Genomic DNA, 19,293 nt, shown 5'->3' on the forward strand with positions numbered 1-19,293 from the left:
GTCTTGCATTTTGTTATAATTCTGTAGCCTTTTGCATTTTACGTTGATATATCGACACCTGTTAAACCATCTTTCTGTTATAGGCCTTTTTTTTACGTTTTAAACCCAAATAGATTTTTTTTTTTTTTTTTTTTTTACACAATAGGCGAGCTCCACCCTTTACACCCTTACCCCAGGACCTTATCCCCCATTGTTTCAGGTCACTGTGTGACCCATGGCATTTATCTATGTAGGTTTGTGTGCAGGAATAAAACAAACTTCTTTAATTTATTATTATTATTATTATTATTATTATTATTATTATTATTATTATTATTATTATTATTATTATTATTATTATTATTTTCTGGAAATGGCTGCACCTGTCTGGAGATATGTTTGAACAAAAAAACAAACAGTATATATCTACAAGGCAGAGCCTAATTTTCTCTGTCAGCATTTCACTGGTAAAGACATTCCAAAATGAGGAGCTCCCAGGTTGGCAGTCAAAAAAGTTTTATTGCAGCTCCTGGACTAAAAGAGTATAAAAGAGTAAAACCTTTGAAAATAAAAACATTTAATCCATTTAAGGCTGTTTGAAATTGCATTAGGTCAATATGACCCAAAACAGATGTACCTAAATTCTGAACATAATAGGAGCCTTAATTCAATAATAAAACAAGCCAAACATACTTCATTTTTGCCGACATTCTGTTGACTAGTTACAGTGTTACTGAGAAACAGGTTCAGGGAGCAATGCAGTGGATTGGCAATCTTGAGGCTGACTAACAATTATTACTAGGTTTGTTTCCACCAGTCTTTTACAGCACTGTAATGGTTATCCCTTGGTTGATAATGTTTACAATCATAATGTATGTCTGGTTTAAAATGTGTACGGGTTTGAGCGTTTGAAATCGAATCTCTCTTGTGCATGCTGGGAGTTTGTGGGGAGTGGCCATTAGTGGCCATTATGGCCCCTCCATTTTTTTTTTTACTTTAACCTGGAGATACAGTTTCAAAATTGTGAGTCAGGAGGACGTGTCGGTGCAGGACTGAGCGCTGGCTTTGAGAAGCAGTATAGGTTATAAAAACATTGTCTCACTGGGATACCGCATATCATTCTGAAGACAGGTATTTATGATTTTAAAAGATGCAAAACAAAACCTTAGTCTTGTACTAAAATACAAGATAGAGGGTATTGATTATGTTTTTGTGACTTTGGATTTTATGAGGTGTTACAGCTGCAGAGCGCGGGAGCACATTTGGTGCACCTGCCCAAGGAGTGAGCCTGTGGCCAGGCAGGAAGAGCAGCCAAGGGAGGGCGAGCGAAATGAAAATTTGGAAGCTGCTGATGGTGATCAGCCGAGGGGTGAGGAAGCGCCTGCCAGTGAGATTGGGGAATGGGGAGGTAGGAGCTGAAAATACTACTGATGGCGGCCAAGGAGAAGGAGCGGATCCTACAGTCAGCTACGATAGTGGAGGAAAAGATAAAGCAGAGCCATTAGACAGACAGGGGAAGGAAGACCCTGTAGCTCAGGCTTCTAATGAAATTACTAGGAAATATTAGAAAAAGGAGAACATTTAAGAACCAAGACGAATACAATTAAAAAGTGTATAAAATCTTCAGAGGCACCTGACTCTGCATAAAAAAAAGACCTGTATGGGTAAGTGAAAGCCAGAAAGAGCAGCAGACGGAAGAGTCTTCGAAGCGAAAAGTTCGGCCTCGGAGTGTAGTGGTGAACTTACATGAAATAGCCTGCATCACTCGATTTTCAAGGTGTGGTATCCGAAGCACAATCAACAAGTACAGAGAAACGTCAACTGTAATTGACAAACCCAAGACTTGAAGACCCAAAAAGCTGTCTAACAAGGATGAACAATGCTTGAAGATAATATCCTTAAGATATAGAAAGACAACAAGCGTTGAATTGACAACAGAACTGGCAGAAGGCACAGGTTTCATTGTCCATCAAAATCAATACTATTATGGTCACTCTTGAAATCAGGACTTAAAGGATGTTTTGCAGTAATAATACCTTTGATAAAAAGGGGAACAAGACTAAAAGGCTGAAATATGCACAAGAACACAGAAATTGGAGTATGGAACAATGGTTGATAATGTTTACAATCGTAATGTATGTCTCGTTTAAAATGTATACAGGTTTGAGCGTTTGAAATCAAATCTCTCTCTTGTCCATGCTGGGGTGGTGGCCATTAGTGGCCATTATGGCCCCTCCATATTTTTTTGAACTTTAACCTGGAGACATGGTTTTAAAATTGTGAGCCAGGAGGACGTGTCAGTGCAGGACTGAGCACTGGCTCTGGGAAGCAGTAAAGGATATGAAAACATTGTCTCACTGGGATACGTCATATCATTCTGAAGACAGATATTTATGATTTTAATAGAGGCAGAATCAATAGTACTATGGTCACTCTTGAAATCAGGACTTAAAGGATGTGCTGCAGTAAGAATACCTATGTTAAAAATAAGACAAGACTAAAAGAACAAGACTATAAGGCTAAAACATGAAGAAGAACACAGAAATTGGACAATGGAACAATGGTCAAAGGTGCTTTGGACTGTTGATGGATGGACAACGACACCTGTGCCTTCTGCCAGTTCTGTTGTCAGTTCTGCTTGTCTTCTTTCTATTCCTGAAGGATATTATCTTCAAGTATTGCTCATCCTTGTTAGGCAGCTTTTTGGGTCTTCCAGTCCTGGGTTTGTCAGTTACAGATGATGTTTATCTGTACTTGTTGATTATGCTTCAGATACCACACCTTGAAAATCAAGTGATGCAAGCTATTTCATTCAATGTTTTTGCACAGCAGTGTACATGTGCCTGTGGTCTTACTATTGTTGGTACAGTCACATGCTTTCCTGTCTGGTTTACCCTATCCTAGGCACTACCATTGTTTGCACCCTAGTGGTGGCCACAGGAACTACCACTGGAAAAAAGAAGTACAAATAAAACCTGAGCACCTGTGCGCCATTGTCAAATAGAATGTTCTGTGTCCTCACTGCCCAGTGAACAACCCACAGCCCATTTCACATAGCTGATTTTAGCAATAAAGAGTGCTACAGATAAAAAAAAACTAATGTGCAAAACAAAAAAAAGTGAAATCGATAATAAGATTAGTTTTATCTTTTTATTTCTGTTGTGTCTTTCCTTTACTGTCTTTTCTGATTTGTAATCATCTTTATCCTTCAAAATGGGTGCTTTTAAGATTGGGAATTTGAATGCTAAAGGGGTCAGAAATCCTCAAATGAGAGTGGCTTTTTTTCATTTTGAATGCAAAAAAATGTAATGTAACTTTTTTATTTTTACATTAAACGCACTCAGACGACACTAATGATTATATTTTATTCATCCAGACATTTAAATTTATGCAGAGATTGTACAGTCATTGCCTGGTCACACTGCTGTGCTCTATCCCCTCTGGTATGGCACACAGTGCCTACTGGACTTAAATAACTGCCTGCTTCTGCATAATTAATTCAAGCACACTTTTAGTTATTTCTGGGAGGGGTGGAGAGCACAACGGTGGGGGTTGTTTTGACTCTCAGGCAGTGGTGAGACATTGGGAAGACCCACGTCAGACTCCTCTGTCAGCAGTACACTGAAGGTACCATAAGCAAGGAGGTTGGAGGGGGAAATCTCAGGGCTATACTGAAGAGCTAAAACTCAAGAAGCAGGAGTTAGGCAACCTGCTGGATACTAAAGGTGCAGGGGGTGCTGGTGAGGTCCCTCTTCCAGAGCATCACAAAGGTCAATGTGCCAACACAGCTTCTTTGGGCTGGAGAGGAAGAAACAGCAGAGCAGGGTGATGCAGTGCCTTAAGGCGCCCGAGGGGTGAGTGCTGGATAACATGGAGGAGATCTGCAGATTAGGTGCAGGTTTCTATAGAGGCCTGTACTTAGCGGAGGCCAGGGGCGGGCCAGTGGCCATGCAGCTTTTCCTAAAGGATCTCCCCAGGATCACAGAGGAGGAAAGCAGGGGGACTAGAGTCCTTGCTGACCATACAAGAGCTGATCATCGCCCTGCAGGTGCTAAACAATGAACGAGCGCTCTTATCTATGGATTAGAAAATCTCCAGGGCCCTGGCCAGTTGGCTGAGAGTAGTGAAGGCAGTGGCAGTGCTCCTCGACCAGACATACTGTGTGCACAGCAGGTCCATATTTGATAACATTTCTTTAAATTATGGACATAATGGCAGCTTCTAGACTTTTGAGTTAAACTGCGTCTGTTCTCCCTCGGCCTGGTCGATCACGATTATTTACTCAAGGAAAGCTGCAAAGCAATACAAAAATATACCATGCTTTATTTTGATCCAAAATTAAGCATGGGTCAGGCAGTTTGATTTTGTGTGAAATAAGATACACTGTCTCGTTTGAAATGTCAGTGAATGAAGTTTCAATAACTTTAGGTCCTAGGCAGCTGCCTACTTTGTCTACGTGTTAATCCAGCCTTGGTTGCCACCAATGCCTTCACCCACACCTTGGACCCCTGGGTGACAGACACTTGCCCTTCCACCGCTTCTGCTACTGCCCCAGATTACAGGCCCTGTTCTCTATAATGAGGAGTGTGTTCAGTTCTCATCCTTGATTTCTCCCCCATGCTGTTTATTTCTGGGGTGCAGATCAAAAAGCGCTAAAAGCATACATTTCTTGGTGGGGCAAGTCAAGCTGGCTATCCTTAAGAGTAGAAAAAAACAGGTTGGGTGTGTGGAAGTACAGAGGGCTCTCTTTGTTTTCAAGACTCTTGTGGAGTCCAGTAATCCACCTGGACTTCAACTAGTGCACCCTCACCAGACTTGGACACTTTTGAGCAGGTGTGGGTAGCACCGGGGACTTTGTGTGCCATAGAGAATATGATGCTATTCTTTTTAAGCTCTAATGGTTTTTAATTAAAGGATATGTTTTGATTGTGTAAGAAAAAAAAAAAAAAAAAAAAAAGGTTTTATGATTTTTTTATTTAAATTTTTTTATTATGTGGTTGGTATATATTATTAATTGCATGTTTGCACTGTGTCAATGTGGCACCAATGTCAATATTGGGTTGTATTGCCTCCTTTCCTTTTGGAGAGGGTAAATATTGGATTTTAAAGTAAATGTGTACATATGTAAAAATAAAGGTTTGTTAAAAGGCAAAGTCTTTATCTCTCGCTCTCTAGTATAGTTTGCCCTGCATTTCCTCATGGTTAAACTTGCATTTACAATAGCTAACCATGTAGTTTGTCGTATTTTTTTAATATGCTTTACCATACCTCTTTGGGCTTTACGATTCTTACCTATGCTTTACCATGTTTTCACTATGTTTTATTACACTTTGCTGTGCTTTTAATACATTTTATAAGAGTGTATGTACATCTTAAGAACATATTTAATTAAACAGTACAATTCAAGAACATACATGTTACAAAGCATTGACTAGTAAACTGTAATAATAAAAATGATCCTGCAATACAAAATGATTGTGTTAGCAACATTCATATTTGTAAATTATGTATGTGTTTAATGAACAAAATGTAAAAAAAAAAACAAAACAAAACAAAACAAACGTAACAAACGTAAATCCCCCAACAAATAAATAAATATGTATTTACCTTTGTAGCAAGATAGCATTAATAATGAAACTCGAAACTGCAGTTAAAGGGCTGTTGGCCCACGTCTGTCAAAAAAATAAACAAAACAAACACAGGAACAAAGCAACTGGCACAAGGGCCAAAATAAAACAAAACAACAGTTATGTCCGGTTGGACATTCGCCTCCACAGACCAAAATACACAGCACCTAGCTAGACTCACCTGGCTCGGCTCGGCTCGGCTTGGCTAGCTAGACTCACCTAAAACTTTCCCAAACAAATAATTTCTCATTGCTTTTATATATGTGGCTACTCTCCAGTTTGCATCAATTACCTAATTGGGGAATGACCATACCTGTGACTGCTGGCAGGGACAGATTTAACCCCATCCCTGCCAACCTTACATTCCCACATGCACACCATTTATAGCAGCAGGGCTTCTGTCCTGCCACACCCTTATTGAATCAATTTCTAAAAAGCCGTACAGTACATTCTCCACTACTCAAGCTTGGTTGTTGATTTGAACCAAACAAGATTAAATTAAAGCGATGGATTAAGACCTGAGGGAGGGAGAAGTCTCGCTGTCTCCAGCGCCTGAGGGAGAAGCACCGCTGTCTCCAGCACGAGAGGGAGAAGCCCCGCTGTCTCCAGCACAAGAGGGAGAAACCCTGCTGTCTCCAGCACAAGAGGGAGAAACCCTGCTGTCTCCAGCACAAGAGGGAGAAGCCCTGCTGTCTCCAGCGCCTGAGGGAGAAGCCCCGCTGTCTCCAGCACAAGAGGGAGAAGCTCCACTGTCTCCAGCGCCACAGGGAGAAGCCCCGCTGTCTCCAGCACCACAGGGAGAAGCCCTGCTGTCTTCAGCGCCATAGGGAGAAGCCCCGCTAACTCCACTGTCTCCATTGCCACTGGGAGAAGCCCAGCTGTCTCCAGCACCACAGGGAGAAGCACTGCTGTCTCCAGTGTCACAGAGAGAAGCCCTGCTGTCTCCAGCACCAGCGTTGGCCTGGCTGGAGTATCCAGTGCTGCTGTCAGCATTGCTGCTGCCAGCATTGTTACTGCTGGCTACAGGTCCGGAGAAGCCAGTCTTTCCGCCAAACAGTACATTCTAGCTTGGTTGTTGATTTGAACCAAACAAGATTAAAGCAATGGATTAAGGCATGAGGGAGGGAGAAGCCCCACTGGTTGCAGCACCACAAGGAGTATGATTTGATATTAGGGCAGTTCAACAGCAGATAACAGTGTTGATAGTTACATCAGGGTTAGATACCAGTGCAAGTGAAATACAAGATACTACAGATTGAGTTAAGTGCAGGATTAAATACTGTAAAATAGTTATGTGCATTTTAAAGTGCATTAAAGGCAAGGTGCTATATTGTCCAGAAGGGAAGAGTTGAGTTTTACAGGTGTTGTCTGAACAGATATGTCTAGAGGAGGCGCCAGAAGGTGGTCAGGGACTGGGAAGGTCGTTCCACAATTACGGGGCGAGGTCGGAGAAGGAGCAGACTCTGGCGGCAGGGGAGCGTAGTGGAGATACAGCTAGCCTTCTACTGCAGGCAAAGCGGAGAGGTCAGGTGAGTTTGTAGATAGAGATGAGGGTTCTGAGGTAGCTAGGTGCAGTCTGGACAAGGCATCGGTAGGCGAGTACAAGAGTCTTGAACTGGATGCAAGTGGTGATTGGGAGCCAGTGGAGTGAGCAGAGCAGTGGAGTAGTGTGGGAGAAGAGAGGCAGAGAGAACACCAGGCAAGCAGCAGAGTTCTGGATGAGCTGGAGCGGACGGGTGGCGGACGCAGGAAGGCCGGCTAGGTGGAAGTCGCAGTAGTCTAGACGAGAGTACCAGGGCCTAGACGAGGAGTTGCGTGGAGTAGTTGGTGAGGAAGGGTCGGATTCTTCATATGTTGCTCAGGAAGAATCGGCAGGTGCGTGCTAGAGTGGAGATGTGCTGGGAGTAGGAGAGGCAGGGGTCCAGGGTTCTTGGCTGAGGAGGAGGGAGAGAACATTAACTTTAAAGCTACAGTATGACTACCTTTGAGGAACGGAAACAAAGAACTGTAAACAAATCGGTCAAAGGCTCTATTTTTCAAATATTGGCAATTTATGGGTCCCAACAGGAAGTGGGAAAGGAAGGATGCAAACTCACCCATCAGTCCAGGAAAGTTCCTTTCTGGCAATTACAAAAAGAAACTTGTACGGAGCAGGAATTGAGGGTTGTGTATAACGTGCGTCAAGGACAGCTTCTACACAAATGATACATGCTATCAGTATCATCATGTCAACTGGCAAAAATAGAGGGAAACATGAACCAATCAAAGTACTGAATCAACCCCTACAGTACAGTATACGCAGCAAGGCTTGGCCAATTTAATGGGTTACATCACAGGAAGTTATAAGGATCCCTATGCAATATATGCCTATATATAATATATATATCTATAGCTATATATATATATATATATATATACATATAGTCTATATATATATATATTAATATAATATATATATATAATATATATATCTATATATATAATTAACTCGAGCTTGGCTAATGAGGAATTTAATAAGTGTAATATTAAATGCATTTAGTAAAAAAAAAAAAAAAAAAAAAAACACAGTATGTAGAGTTCATTTTTTTATTGTTTTGTAAAACTGTATATTCTTAAAAACACTGTTGATTTTTCATCCACTATAAACATCTTGCAGCTTTAATAATTTATCATATGTACAGCATATGCATTAAACATATTTAGGGTTTCATTACTCCATGACTCATAAAATCCAATACTATATTTTTTTTTCAAGAACTATAACATTACCCTGTTAATTCGCATTTCCGTTTAATTCATGTACTTAAATTACTGCTATTGCCTTCCAAAAATCATATATGTGTATTTGGCACACTATAGTACTATTTATTACTTGGCAAGAACCAATCAGCATTAAGTCATATGCTACAAGTCTTTATTAGGGATCAAAGATCAGAGTTTTTTTAACCAGATCCAATAAAACAGGGTGAAGCAGTCACATGCTAAAAAAATTAATAAAAAATAAATTCCACACCCAAAGGATTATTTTTTTTTTTTTACACTTAAACTAGTAAGTGCACAATGCTGAGGTATTTAGTTACAGAGCTGTAGAAGTGAAGTATAATTAATTCCCCCCACCCTAAATCTCATACCGGTCTTTCTGGTGGCACATGAGTCCACATGATGTAACCTGTAATCTACACTGTTTGCTTTTTATACCATGAAATGGTAATTTATTTACTCATTTCAAAACTGTGACTTTGATCTGCCGGGATAAGTAACAGATAGATTTTTTTATAGTACCATTACCAGGAACTCCACCTGGATTGCATCTACCACTTATTTTTATGGGTAATAACCATAGATAGGTACTTCAGGCAAACCAGGGTGCTGTAAAATGCTATAAAAGAGATCCAATTTTTGTATCTTAGAAGAAAAACAGATTTGGGTATGCCCAAGAGGTACATTTTGAGTTATTTTTCCTAGACCGCTTTACAGGTCTGCAATGTTGAAAGTGTTAAACAGAACATATGAATTAAAATTTTGAGTGGAACCCAATTCTGCAAATTATTGACACACTGCAGGGTCTAAATCATCCCTGAATCACATGCAGTAGAGTATATCACAGATGTAGCCTACATTTTCAGCATTCACACAAAGTAGCAACTAACAAGGGAGAGGCAGCTAGCAAACACTATACAGCAGTTCAGTACAAACATGCCGCAAGAGTTTGTTAAAATTACATGTGGAAAAGGTTACATGCAAGGAAAGAAGCAGCAAACCCTGGTTTTATACCTTCATGTTTATATAGGATATAAATACATACCCCAAACATTAGAACTATAATTCTGCGGTATTACCCCCTGGTCTCCACCCACACATATAAAACAATCACCAGTACAAATGCATCGTACAGATAAAAGAACAGTCCTGATTTTATGGTCAGTTATTATTTTTGAATGAAAATGATGACAAGGCACACAACAGCCACCAGGGCCAGGGCATGTATGCCCAGGAACCACAACAGCACCCAGAAGAAGATGATCACCACAGGCTCAACAGTCTTCTCTGCAAAGTACACCTGTGTAAAGCCAAGGTTTCTCAGGTACTTGTTGAGCTCTCCAAAAAGAGTCCCCAGCTTTTCACAGTCGTCTACTGGAGGCGGTGCTGTTCTGTGCTCAATGCTGTGATTCCTCTGATGTTCCGTAATCTGTTTTTGAACAAAAAGGTAAATATCAGTCATCACTATGATCATCCACAGCAGTTTCACAAGATTATCCTTCAAGAAAACATGATAAGACGTTTCTCATGCTGCTCAATATGAGAATAGTGCACAGACACATTACATTTTGGCACTGTTCCATTCTGTACCCTTTGAAAAAAACTAATATTAAAAAAAACAACAAAAAAACATATTTTCTGGTAACAATTACAAATAGCTGTAAAGTACTCCAGGAAATCTATTTAATGTTCTAACAAAGGGACATTTTGTTTTGATATTTTGGTAGTTTGTCCACCCCTCATCAAATGGTTAAAAATGGGGGCGGTTACAAAAAGACTATAACATCAACTGCAGCACAAACTATTTTTGGGAATTCTTCATCAATATCAAGTTGTTACCGAAAAAGTCTCTTTAGTAATGTCAGTAATAAAAATAAGCTGTTAACCAAAATCAAGAAAACAAGGTCAAACTTGCTGACATTTAGGTAAAATCCCTTCCATGTACTTGCCTACAAGCTACAATATGCCTCTTTCTTGTTCACAGAAAATTAATTATGTTATTATACTTCAATGGAGTTCCCAGAACATTGGGAATTGCACCGGTAAAATGAATTTAATCCGCTTTTTTTTTTGTGACCTTCAATTACCTGATGTAGCTTTAATACTCTAATACATTATACAATAAATACAGGTTTACCTGAGCTGTGTGACTGAAGAAACAAATTCACAGTAAGAAACTTGATTAACAGTACCTGATCACTATTTATGTGATGTAGCAGCATATACCACAACATTCCACCCGCTATAGTAAGTCTATAAAACATTGTACAACTTTAAAGGGGGAGCAAAAAGATATACAATTGACCAAAAACTCTGGTTTTTGTCATGAAAGCATGTCTGGAAGTCGTACCTTGTGCTTACGAGACTTCAGTAGACCTCACACAACTTTCTAGTATAGTAAACGCCTTACCAAGCAATCCTTTATTATCTGTGATCTGCTGGAAGTAGCCATGGCAAGGTTATTTGACCAAATAGGAAAAAAATAAGACTACAGTATGAGGGGCTTAGAGACCTCAATTCAGTATGTTTTTATTGTATTTTTTAATGTGATTTACTGCCAGTATTTATAAAATGTACTGTACTAAACATTTTGACTAAGTTAGGATTGCTGAATAATAAATACATATGCAGTCAAAAATGTTTTACAAATAATACCTAGTGCTTTCTAATGAAATGCTTTTTTTGCTTTGTTTTGTTTCCCATAGATTTTTTTTATTAGAGTTATTTATGGGTGGACAGTGCCACTAGCAAGGCTGTTATGACCAGGAACGGAGACTCAGACACTGAAGTTGCAGTTCAAAGTGCTAAAATGCACTTTTAATAATAAACAATAAAACAATAAACAAAAACACTGGAACAAAATAAACAAGCACAGTTGCCAAAACAAACAGTTAAACAAAACAATACATATACTTTCTATACCCCGTGGTTTCAGGCTGATCCGCCACTTTCACTAAAACACAGCTTCACAAACTCTCCTAAACACCCACGATATACCAACACACAATTCTCCACAATTCACCTTCAACTCCAACACCAACCCTCTACCCAACACCTAATTAATCATCACTTATTCAATTGATGGCTCCAGCCACATTCCCACGTGTTTCTGCAGGGAGGAATGTAGCCCCAACCAACATTACCCACACACACACACACACACACCCGAGCACCCTGCCACACAAAGCAAAAACTCTGTGGAAACCCAGATTAAGAAAGCTGTAGTCACGCAAGGCCAAATTGGAAATCAGACAGAAACATTTAAATATACCCTCCTGTATTTTAATATTAATTAGGTAATTTGCGTTTGGAAAGAGAATTTCTCTAGCTAAAAGGAAACTACATGGAAACACACACTACCCGAAAGATACTACCAAAATAGAGTGAGAAAAAAATTAGACTTATTTTTCTTTTTCCATCACAATCAAAAATCGAGCATCATTATGTTTTTGTGCCCTTTCCATTTAACTTTTTTTTTTACTGTTACTCAGGGGACTAAGTGTAAAAGAACCAGAAGGCAGTTGTGTCTGATTCATAACTGGAGGATCAAAGTATAGGAAGACTAGCGGGGTGAGGTTTCATTTCTTGTAGAAACAGTATTGCTTGCCACAAGGCAGCAAAACCACAAAGAAAGTGTTGCACTTTATGTTGTTGTTATATTAAGACTATTACTACAATTAGCAGTTAATTATCATTAGAAGTGCATGAATGTCTGGCTTTAGACCAGGGTTTTAAAATAATATATATTATATATATATATATATATATATATAATATATATATATTATAATATATATATATTAATTTCAGGTACCTAGTCAATATGAGATGAACTCTGAAACAAGATTGTTTATTCTAGGTCAGTGTGGCCAATCCTGATCTTGGAGAGCCATAGTCCTGCAGGTTTTCCCACACGCTTTAAATGCCTTCTTCTCAATGACGAGGAAAACTGAAGCAAACAAAACCATTAACTATTCTGAAAGTTAAGCATTTTCTTGTAATAGGCTTCCAAGAGAGGTATTTTTTGTTTGTTTTTAATTTACAGTTTAAATTACAAGAATATTGGAACTGCCACCTCTGTGGACAGTTTAATCGAACAGAACATGTGATCGGTAGAACTTAGCATCTGGATTTCACAACTGTTGTTTGCTGATTCCTTCGCTCTCCTCTTTTTTGCTCTTCTGCATATGAAGAGTAAATTCATTTTCCATCTTACCTTTCATTAACTGATTACCTAGCATATGGTCTTGGTCAATATACAGTAGCAGCTGTTTAGGTGGTGATATATCACACTGACAGAACCTTTTTTTTCTATTTACTGTAATAAGGTAGTGCATTATCAAATATAATTCTTGCTCTTTACACATCGTTAAATGAAAGAGTTGGATATCAAAAAATCTTGTTCCAAGCTGTATCAAGTAAACTTCACTAAAAGATGATACAGGGAAGCTGGGATGCTTTATTAATGCATGAAAACCTCTCAGTCCTTAAAAACTGTCTGTTAATAGGGACCTCAAAGGCTTTGGACCGTTGAAATGTGTTTTTTTCAGAATAACACTTTCCCAGGCCTTTGTTGCTCCAGTATGCTGACTCAGTGACTCAGACTTTGCCCTGGCAGTACTGCTGCTCTTAACTGAAACTTACCACTTGATAACAAAAAAACAAAACCCCACTTATTCAAGGTTAGTATTACTGTGCATACCACTTCCTTCACCTTATCTGAGACAAAGTTCTATGAACTGAAAAACAACTTGCCAAACAATGGTTGACAGTCAACTTGATGGGGTTTGCCAGGGAAGATCATCTGTAGGATACATCCCCTATACTGTTAAATCACATGGAGTATATAATGAGCACTTTTACAGTATCAGGTTGAAGATGAACCAGCTCATACTGCATTCAGGGATTAAACTACAGCAGGTCCTTCCATTTTTGCATCTCTTAAGAAGGCTATAATGTTCAAATTCAGTGAAAAACTTACAGCAGGGGTGTCCAATCCTTGTCCTAGAGAGCCGGTGGCCTTCCTAGTTTTTGTTCCAACTGTGTCCTAAATTACTTAATTGGACCAATCATTACCAATTATTGTTCTAATTAAGTAATTTAGGGCACAGATGGAACAAAAACCAGGAGGGACATCAGCCCTACATGACCAAGGTTGGACACCCCTGCCTTACAGTATATTTAGTATACTGTAAGTGTAATACATTTTAATTGTGTTTGCACTGTCCCTATGGCTATATGAAATACTGTATGCAAATGTGATCTGGTGGGATTTTACCAACTTGACAAACATTTAAACCTAGTGCAGCATTTTGTTGTCTCAATGAAGAACTAATTTGGCTGTTGTGTGTTAAGCAGGAATAGTGTTTATAGGCTCAAGCCTGCTCTCCAGTAATTTCACTGAACGATATCTCTCCCTTGTTCCTGTACCAAAGGTTTGCAACTTGAATAAAGTCAAGTTATCCTTTCCCCTGTCTCACATTTCAATTTTCCATTTTAAGAACTATGGCAGTGTGGCAGGGCGAGAGCCATGCAGAGGCACGGCTTTGTAAATGTATTGGGTGACAGGACTGGAGTTAAAATCCTCCCTGCAAACACACATCTATAAATAAGGTGATCACACGTGGTGAAATAGTTAGTGATGGTGAAAATTAATGTTGGTGAAGGTATGAGTTTTGTGTTCTGTGCTGTACTGTACTGTATTTACGTCCGTTTCCGTGTCCATACATGAGTGTTTTGAATAAACTTTTGTTTTGTTAAATGGGTTTTGTTTAGTTTCTGTTTGTGTTATTTTTGTTTGTTTTATAATTAAACATGCGTACCACGGCTTACAAACCTACATTATTTTCCTCTTGCGACCAGTGACGTCATCCTTACCACACATGCAGGTGTCAGAAAGAGGAAGGTGCCCTAGAGACAAAGCAGAACTGCAGGTGAAGTTTGAAATATATATATATATATATATATATATATATATATATATATATATATATATTGTGAGCCAGCTCACAAGTTTACCACCAGGAGTCATTCATGGCAGGTTTGGTATGAGCCCACAGAGGTTGCCAGAAATGATCAGATGGACCTGTGGGCAGCATACATGCCTGCCATGATGTCAAGGAGTTAACGGACCGACAGGCTGCAGGTGTGGTTAGGTAGGCAATTAGGGTTTGACTATTGTTAGACTATCATTGGCCTTAATTGGCCCACACCTGTAGCCTGTAACGGCCAAATGCCTGGCTGGTAAAAGGGAGCATGTGCCGCTAGTCTGTTGGGTTGTTTGTTTTGTTTGCCTGCCTGAGAACTTCTGAGGATTATCTACAATAAGATCGGAACGGGATAACGTGGTGGTCCTTTGCATCTGCAATTCCCTGTTCTCTGCAGGGGCTATGAGGAACGGCCTGTCCGCTGCTGAGATTCGCAAAGGGACTGGACTGCGGAATAAGGGTAGGAGAAGGGTTCCTAAAGAAGAAACCCAAAACCCAGGTGGAATTACCTATTCACCAACTGGATGGGGTTATTGGTCCGGTTGGTTTACATCAGGAATTTTGCTTTGGTGATTTGGTTTTTGTTTGAAACCTTGTTTGAACTGTTTATTTTCTTTTGGACATTGCAATATAAGAGCCAGCTGTGTAGAATACTGGAATAAAGACTTGCTTTGTTTTGGAAACTACTGCCTGTTTTCTTCGTGTGCACCTACCCGCCCACAATATATATATATATATATATATATATATATATATATATATATATATATATATATATATATATATATATATATATATATATAAAAATATATATATATCAATTTCATGTACACTCAATGGATGCCTGGTATTACCAGTGGAGGGACCAGTGGAGGGATGCAAGGGACCCGCAGTGGAAGGAGAGGAGGCAGTGGTATGCCAACCTCGAGGAGGTGAGGAGGTGAGGATGGTCTTCTGCCACCATTGCCGCTGTCTCCAGCCTTCCAAGAGGAGGAGAAGGAGGAACAGCTGCCAGCCTGAGTGAAGGAGGGGAGTAGCCACTGCCGGAGGCGAGAGAAGGCGGGGTTCCCTGCCAAAATGTCAGAAAGTGAGGTGCTGCCGTCCTGTGTGCCAGAAAGGGATGAGCTGCCGTGCTGCGTGCCAAAGGGAGAGGAGCTGTGGTTGCTTTTACCTACACCACCAGAGGAGCTGGCGCTACATCCTGAGGCTCAGCTCCTGCCCTGTCCTGCAAAGCCTGGGGCTGCCAAGCCCGCAATGTCTGGGGCTGCCAAGCCTGGAACGCCTGGGGCTGCCAAGCCTGGAACGCCTGGGGCTGCCAAGCCTAGAATGCCTGGGGCAGCCAAGCCTCCAAAGCCTGTGGCTGCCAAGCCTGGGATGCCTAGGGATTCCAAGAACACAACGCCTGGGGATGCCAAGATTGAAATGCCTGGGGAAGCCAAGCCTTCAATGCCTGGGGATGCCAAGCCTGCAATGTCTAGGGCTGCCAAGCCTACAGTGCCCAGGGATGCATGTCCTGCACTGCCTAGGGATGCCTGTTCTTCACCTCCCGGGGATGTCTGTCCTGCACCTCCCGGGGATGTCTGTCCTGCACCGCCTGGGGATGCCTGTCCCGCACCGCCCGGGGATGCCTGTTTGTCAATCCCTGGGGATGCCTGTCCCGGACCGCCCTGGGATGCCTGTTCGTCATCGCCTGGGAATGCCTGTTTGTCATCGTCTGGGGATGCCTGTCCCGCACCACCCGGGGATGCCTGTTCGTTACCGCCTGGTGGTCTTTCAGTGCTGGAAGAGTCAGCATTTTCACTGCCTAATTTGCCTTTGCTGGAGGAGCCAGCCTTGCCACTGTCAGCATTTCTACTGACAGCACTGCCGCTGCCAGCATTGCCGCTGCTAGCGTTGTCACTGACAGCATTGCCGCCGACGACATTGCCGCTACAGAAGGAAGTGATGAGACCACCGCCACAACAGCCCTGATCACCAACTCAGCCTCAAGGATCCACAGGGGAAAAAATGGACATGAGGGGAGGGAGGTTGTGTTTTACAGGGGGAGGTGGCCAATGGCGGCCATATGTGCTGTGCACATATGGAGGAGGCACGGGTTTGTATATGTGGGAAGTATGGGGTGGCAATACACAAACAGACAATAATAATGTGGCTGGAGCTGTCAATTGAATAAATGATTAATTAAGGCTCTAGCCACAGGTGTATAAATAAGGTGTCACAGTTAGTCAAATAGTTAGTGATGGTGAGAATTGATGTTGGTGAAGGTATGTGTTTTGTGCTGTACTATACTGTATTTACATCCATGTCTGTGTTTGTGTTTGTTTACGTTCTTGAGTGTTTTTAATAACCTTTTGTTTTGGCCCTTGTGCCTTTTGTTTTGTTAAATGTGTTTTGTTTAGCGCTTCGGTCAGTGTTATTTTTGTTTGTGTTATAATTAAACGTGTGCACCAGCGCTTATAAACCTCCATTCTCTGCCTCTGAGTCTCTTTCTGGTTACCAATAGCCTGACCAGTATCATCATCACTGTGAGATGTAGTCCTATAACTGAATTCTGAGCTGTTCATTCACTGTCAATTCAAAACTGCATTACTGTAATGCTCTGTTTGCAAGACTTCATCCTCTTTGGAGGTACTTCTGCTCAAAATGCAGCAGAAAGTCATTTAACTTGAGCTAAACTCCATCAGCTTAACATCTCTGCTGTGGTTGCCAGTTGGCTTAACCTACAAGGCACTATCTGGCCTTCAGTCATGCCTGCATGCCCCTGTCTGTACTTTGTGGTGTCAGTACGCTAGTCTCCTTGCAGTTGCCAGGTTGGAACAAAGGCTTTCAGGTGTCATGCCCTCACCTGTCCTCAGAATATTAGGGTTAAGGCTTATTTTTACAGAAGTCAAATGTCATTCATGCACAGCTAATTTTATACAAGTTATTTAAATTGAGGTGCTATCCATAAGGAATTTAAATGTAGTATCAGGCATCTCTGCTACAACGTTTTTTAGTAGAATTTTCAGATTACTTGTCAAACAGCCACAGAGACAGGTTTGGTAGAACACTCGTCAAAAAGTTATTTTTATATGGTCATTTTATAATTAAAGAAAGTGATCCACTCCATATTTCATTTCTAATAAAAAGTAATTACCTTTATTGATAAAACATTGCTGCAAAAACTAAAACAAGGTGTTGCAACACCAACTTGCCTTCATCAGGTACAAGAGTAGCATTTACATACTGACACACTGACACACACACACACACACACACACACACACACACACACACACACACACACTTACTTCAGAATAAAGCGCTTTTTGTGGGCTACATGACAGAACACATGCTTAGGAATGCCAACAACAAGTGGATGACTGGTTCTCAATATCTAAAAAATATCAAGGGGCATATATATGAAGTACGTCAGTACAGAATGTGTGGACATCTCTACAACACTAGTTGTTGAGGATGTTTAAAAAAAAAAAAAAAAAAAAAAAAACAGATTGTAACCTAAAGTAATCCCACAGATACTGTAGCTTGAACTACTTATTCAAAGAGAACACTTCAAGGCGTGCATGCTATGACACGCTCAATTTAAAATTAGTTTAGTGGTGCAGAATTCCATTGGCTAATCATTATTCGGTCAGTTTCTTATTATCTTTTCAAGACAGAAGAGAAGTAAAGACACATATATGAAAACATGTGCTCTATTAGCATTTAAAAAAATAATAATCTTGCTTAATCTGTTAGGCAATTTTAAATGTCAAGTAGACTTCTTGATATTTGGATTTCAGTAGGAATTTGAGCAACTGTGCACATTAATGGAATTTGATTCCTATAAAATCAGGAAGTGTACAAAAAAAGTAGTGTACAGTGCTGTCGAAATCTACAGTACAGTATCACAGATCAAATAGCCTAACAAACAACAACAACAATAACAATAATAAAGTATTTCAAGCTTTTGCTTCTGGACGACATGAAGCGTTTCAGCAGTCAAAAGCAGGTACCCTTACACTCGTTTTTGACCAGTTAATTCTACCATGCCAAAAAACAGCAGCGTTCGTTTTTCTTGTGGGAAGAACACTTGTAGTTTTTTCAAGTACGACCCTTGACTTAGAGACTACACTTACTGTTAGTAGTAGTACTGTTGTTCTGATTGATGTGTCTGCAGTAAACAATCGAAATATACCTACTTACTGTACCATATGTTTTTATCCCAAGCAAAGCGTCAAAACTAAGTCGCCTAAAACAGCCAGTGCTGTTCATCTGTATGTTGCATAATTCACATGGGTATGGCATGACATTTAACATTTAGTTGTAAATCGTATTTAAATATTGGCAATTTCACCTGTTCTTGTTCTTGAGTCCGGTTCCTCTGCTGTTGTGCCCTACTATGCCTTCTTTCCAAGTCTTCAAAATCACTATACTTCACAGCTGGTCTTTCATTCACAGACGGTGATACAACAGACATTTTATTTTCACAGATAGATAGGGAGGGAAGTCCGTTTCGAATTCAGTCTTGGGTTGTTAGATTTCCAATGTGACAGATAGTCTCTTCTCTTGCATTTCCACACCACGTTCAGTTGTTTAGAATGTCTGGTTTCCTCACGTCATAAGAAGGAGGGGTTTGCGCTGTGTGAAACCAGGACAGACACATTCGGCAAACTCGTGTCACGGTCAATTTGTGTCTCTCAATAAGTCGACATAGGGTTACCAGATTTCCAGATGTGTTTCTTCAATTCAGTGACTCCGCGAAGCAGTTACAATAACTGCATAATGTAACCTAATCCTAATTTAAAAGTTAAACATCGGTTGTAATTATTGTAGATCGTAACAATTAATAATTTACTTTTCATTGTCATCTGACTAAATAGTACAAAATAAATAAATAAATAAAAATGTTCCACGAAATTAAACAGATTGTGAAACACTTAATCGGTAACATCGTTTAT

At 40.2% G+C, this 19,293-nt stretch overlaps 1 protein-coding gene across 1 annotated transcript; it reads right to left on the minus strand.

Annotated features, from left to right (window-relative positions):
• Positions 1-8,212: 8,212 nt before the first annotated feature.
• Positions 8,213-18,962, minus strand: fam241a (family with sequence similarity 241 member A). The gene is made up of 2 exons (XM_041220450.1): positions 18,690-18,962; positions 8,213-9,795 (listed from the first exon to the last, which is right to left on the minus strand). The coding sequence occupies exons 1-2, from the start codon at positions 18,810-18,812 to the stop codon at positions 9,535-9,537; spliced, it is 384 nt and encodes a 127-aa protein (XP_041076384.1). The 5' UTR covers positions 18,813-18,962; the 3' UTR covers positions 8,213-9,534.
• Positions 18,963-19,293: the final 331 nt, after the last annotated feature.

Source organism: Polyodon spathula, chromosome 2 (assembly GCF_017654505.1).
Source record: "Polyodon spathula isolate WHYD16114869_AA chromosome 2, ASM1765450v1, whole genome shotgun sequence".
Taxonomy (NCBI): domain Eukaryota; kingdom Metazoa; phylum Chordata; class Actinopteri; order Acipenseriformes; family Polyodontidae; genus Polyodon; species Polyodon spathula.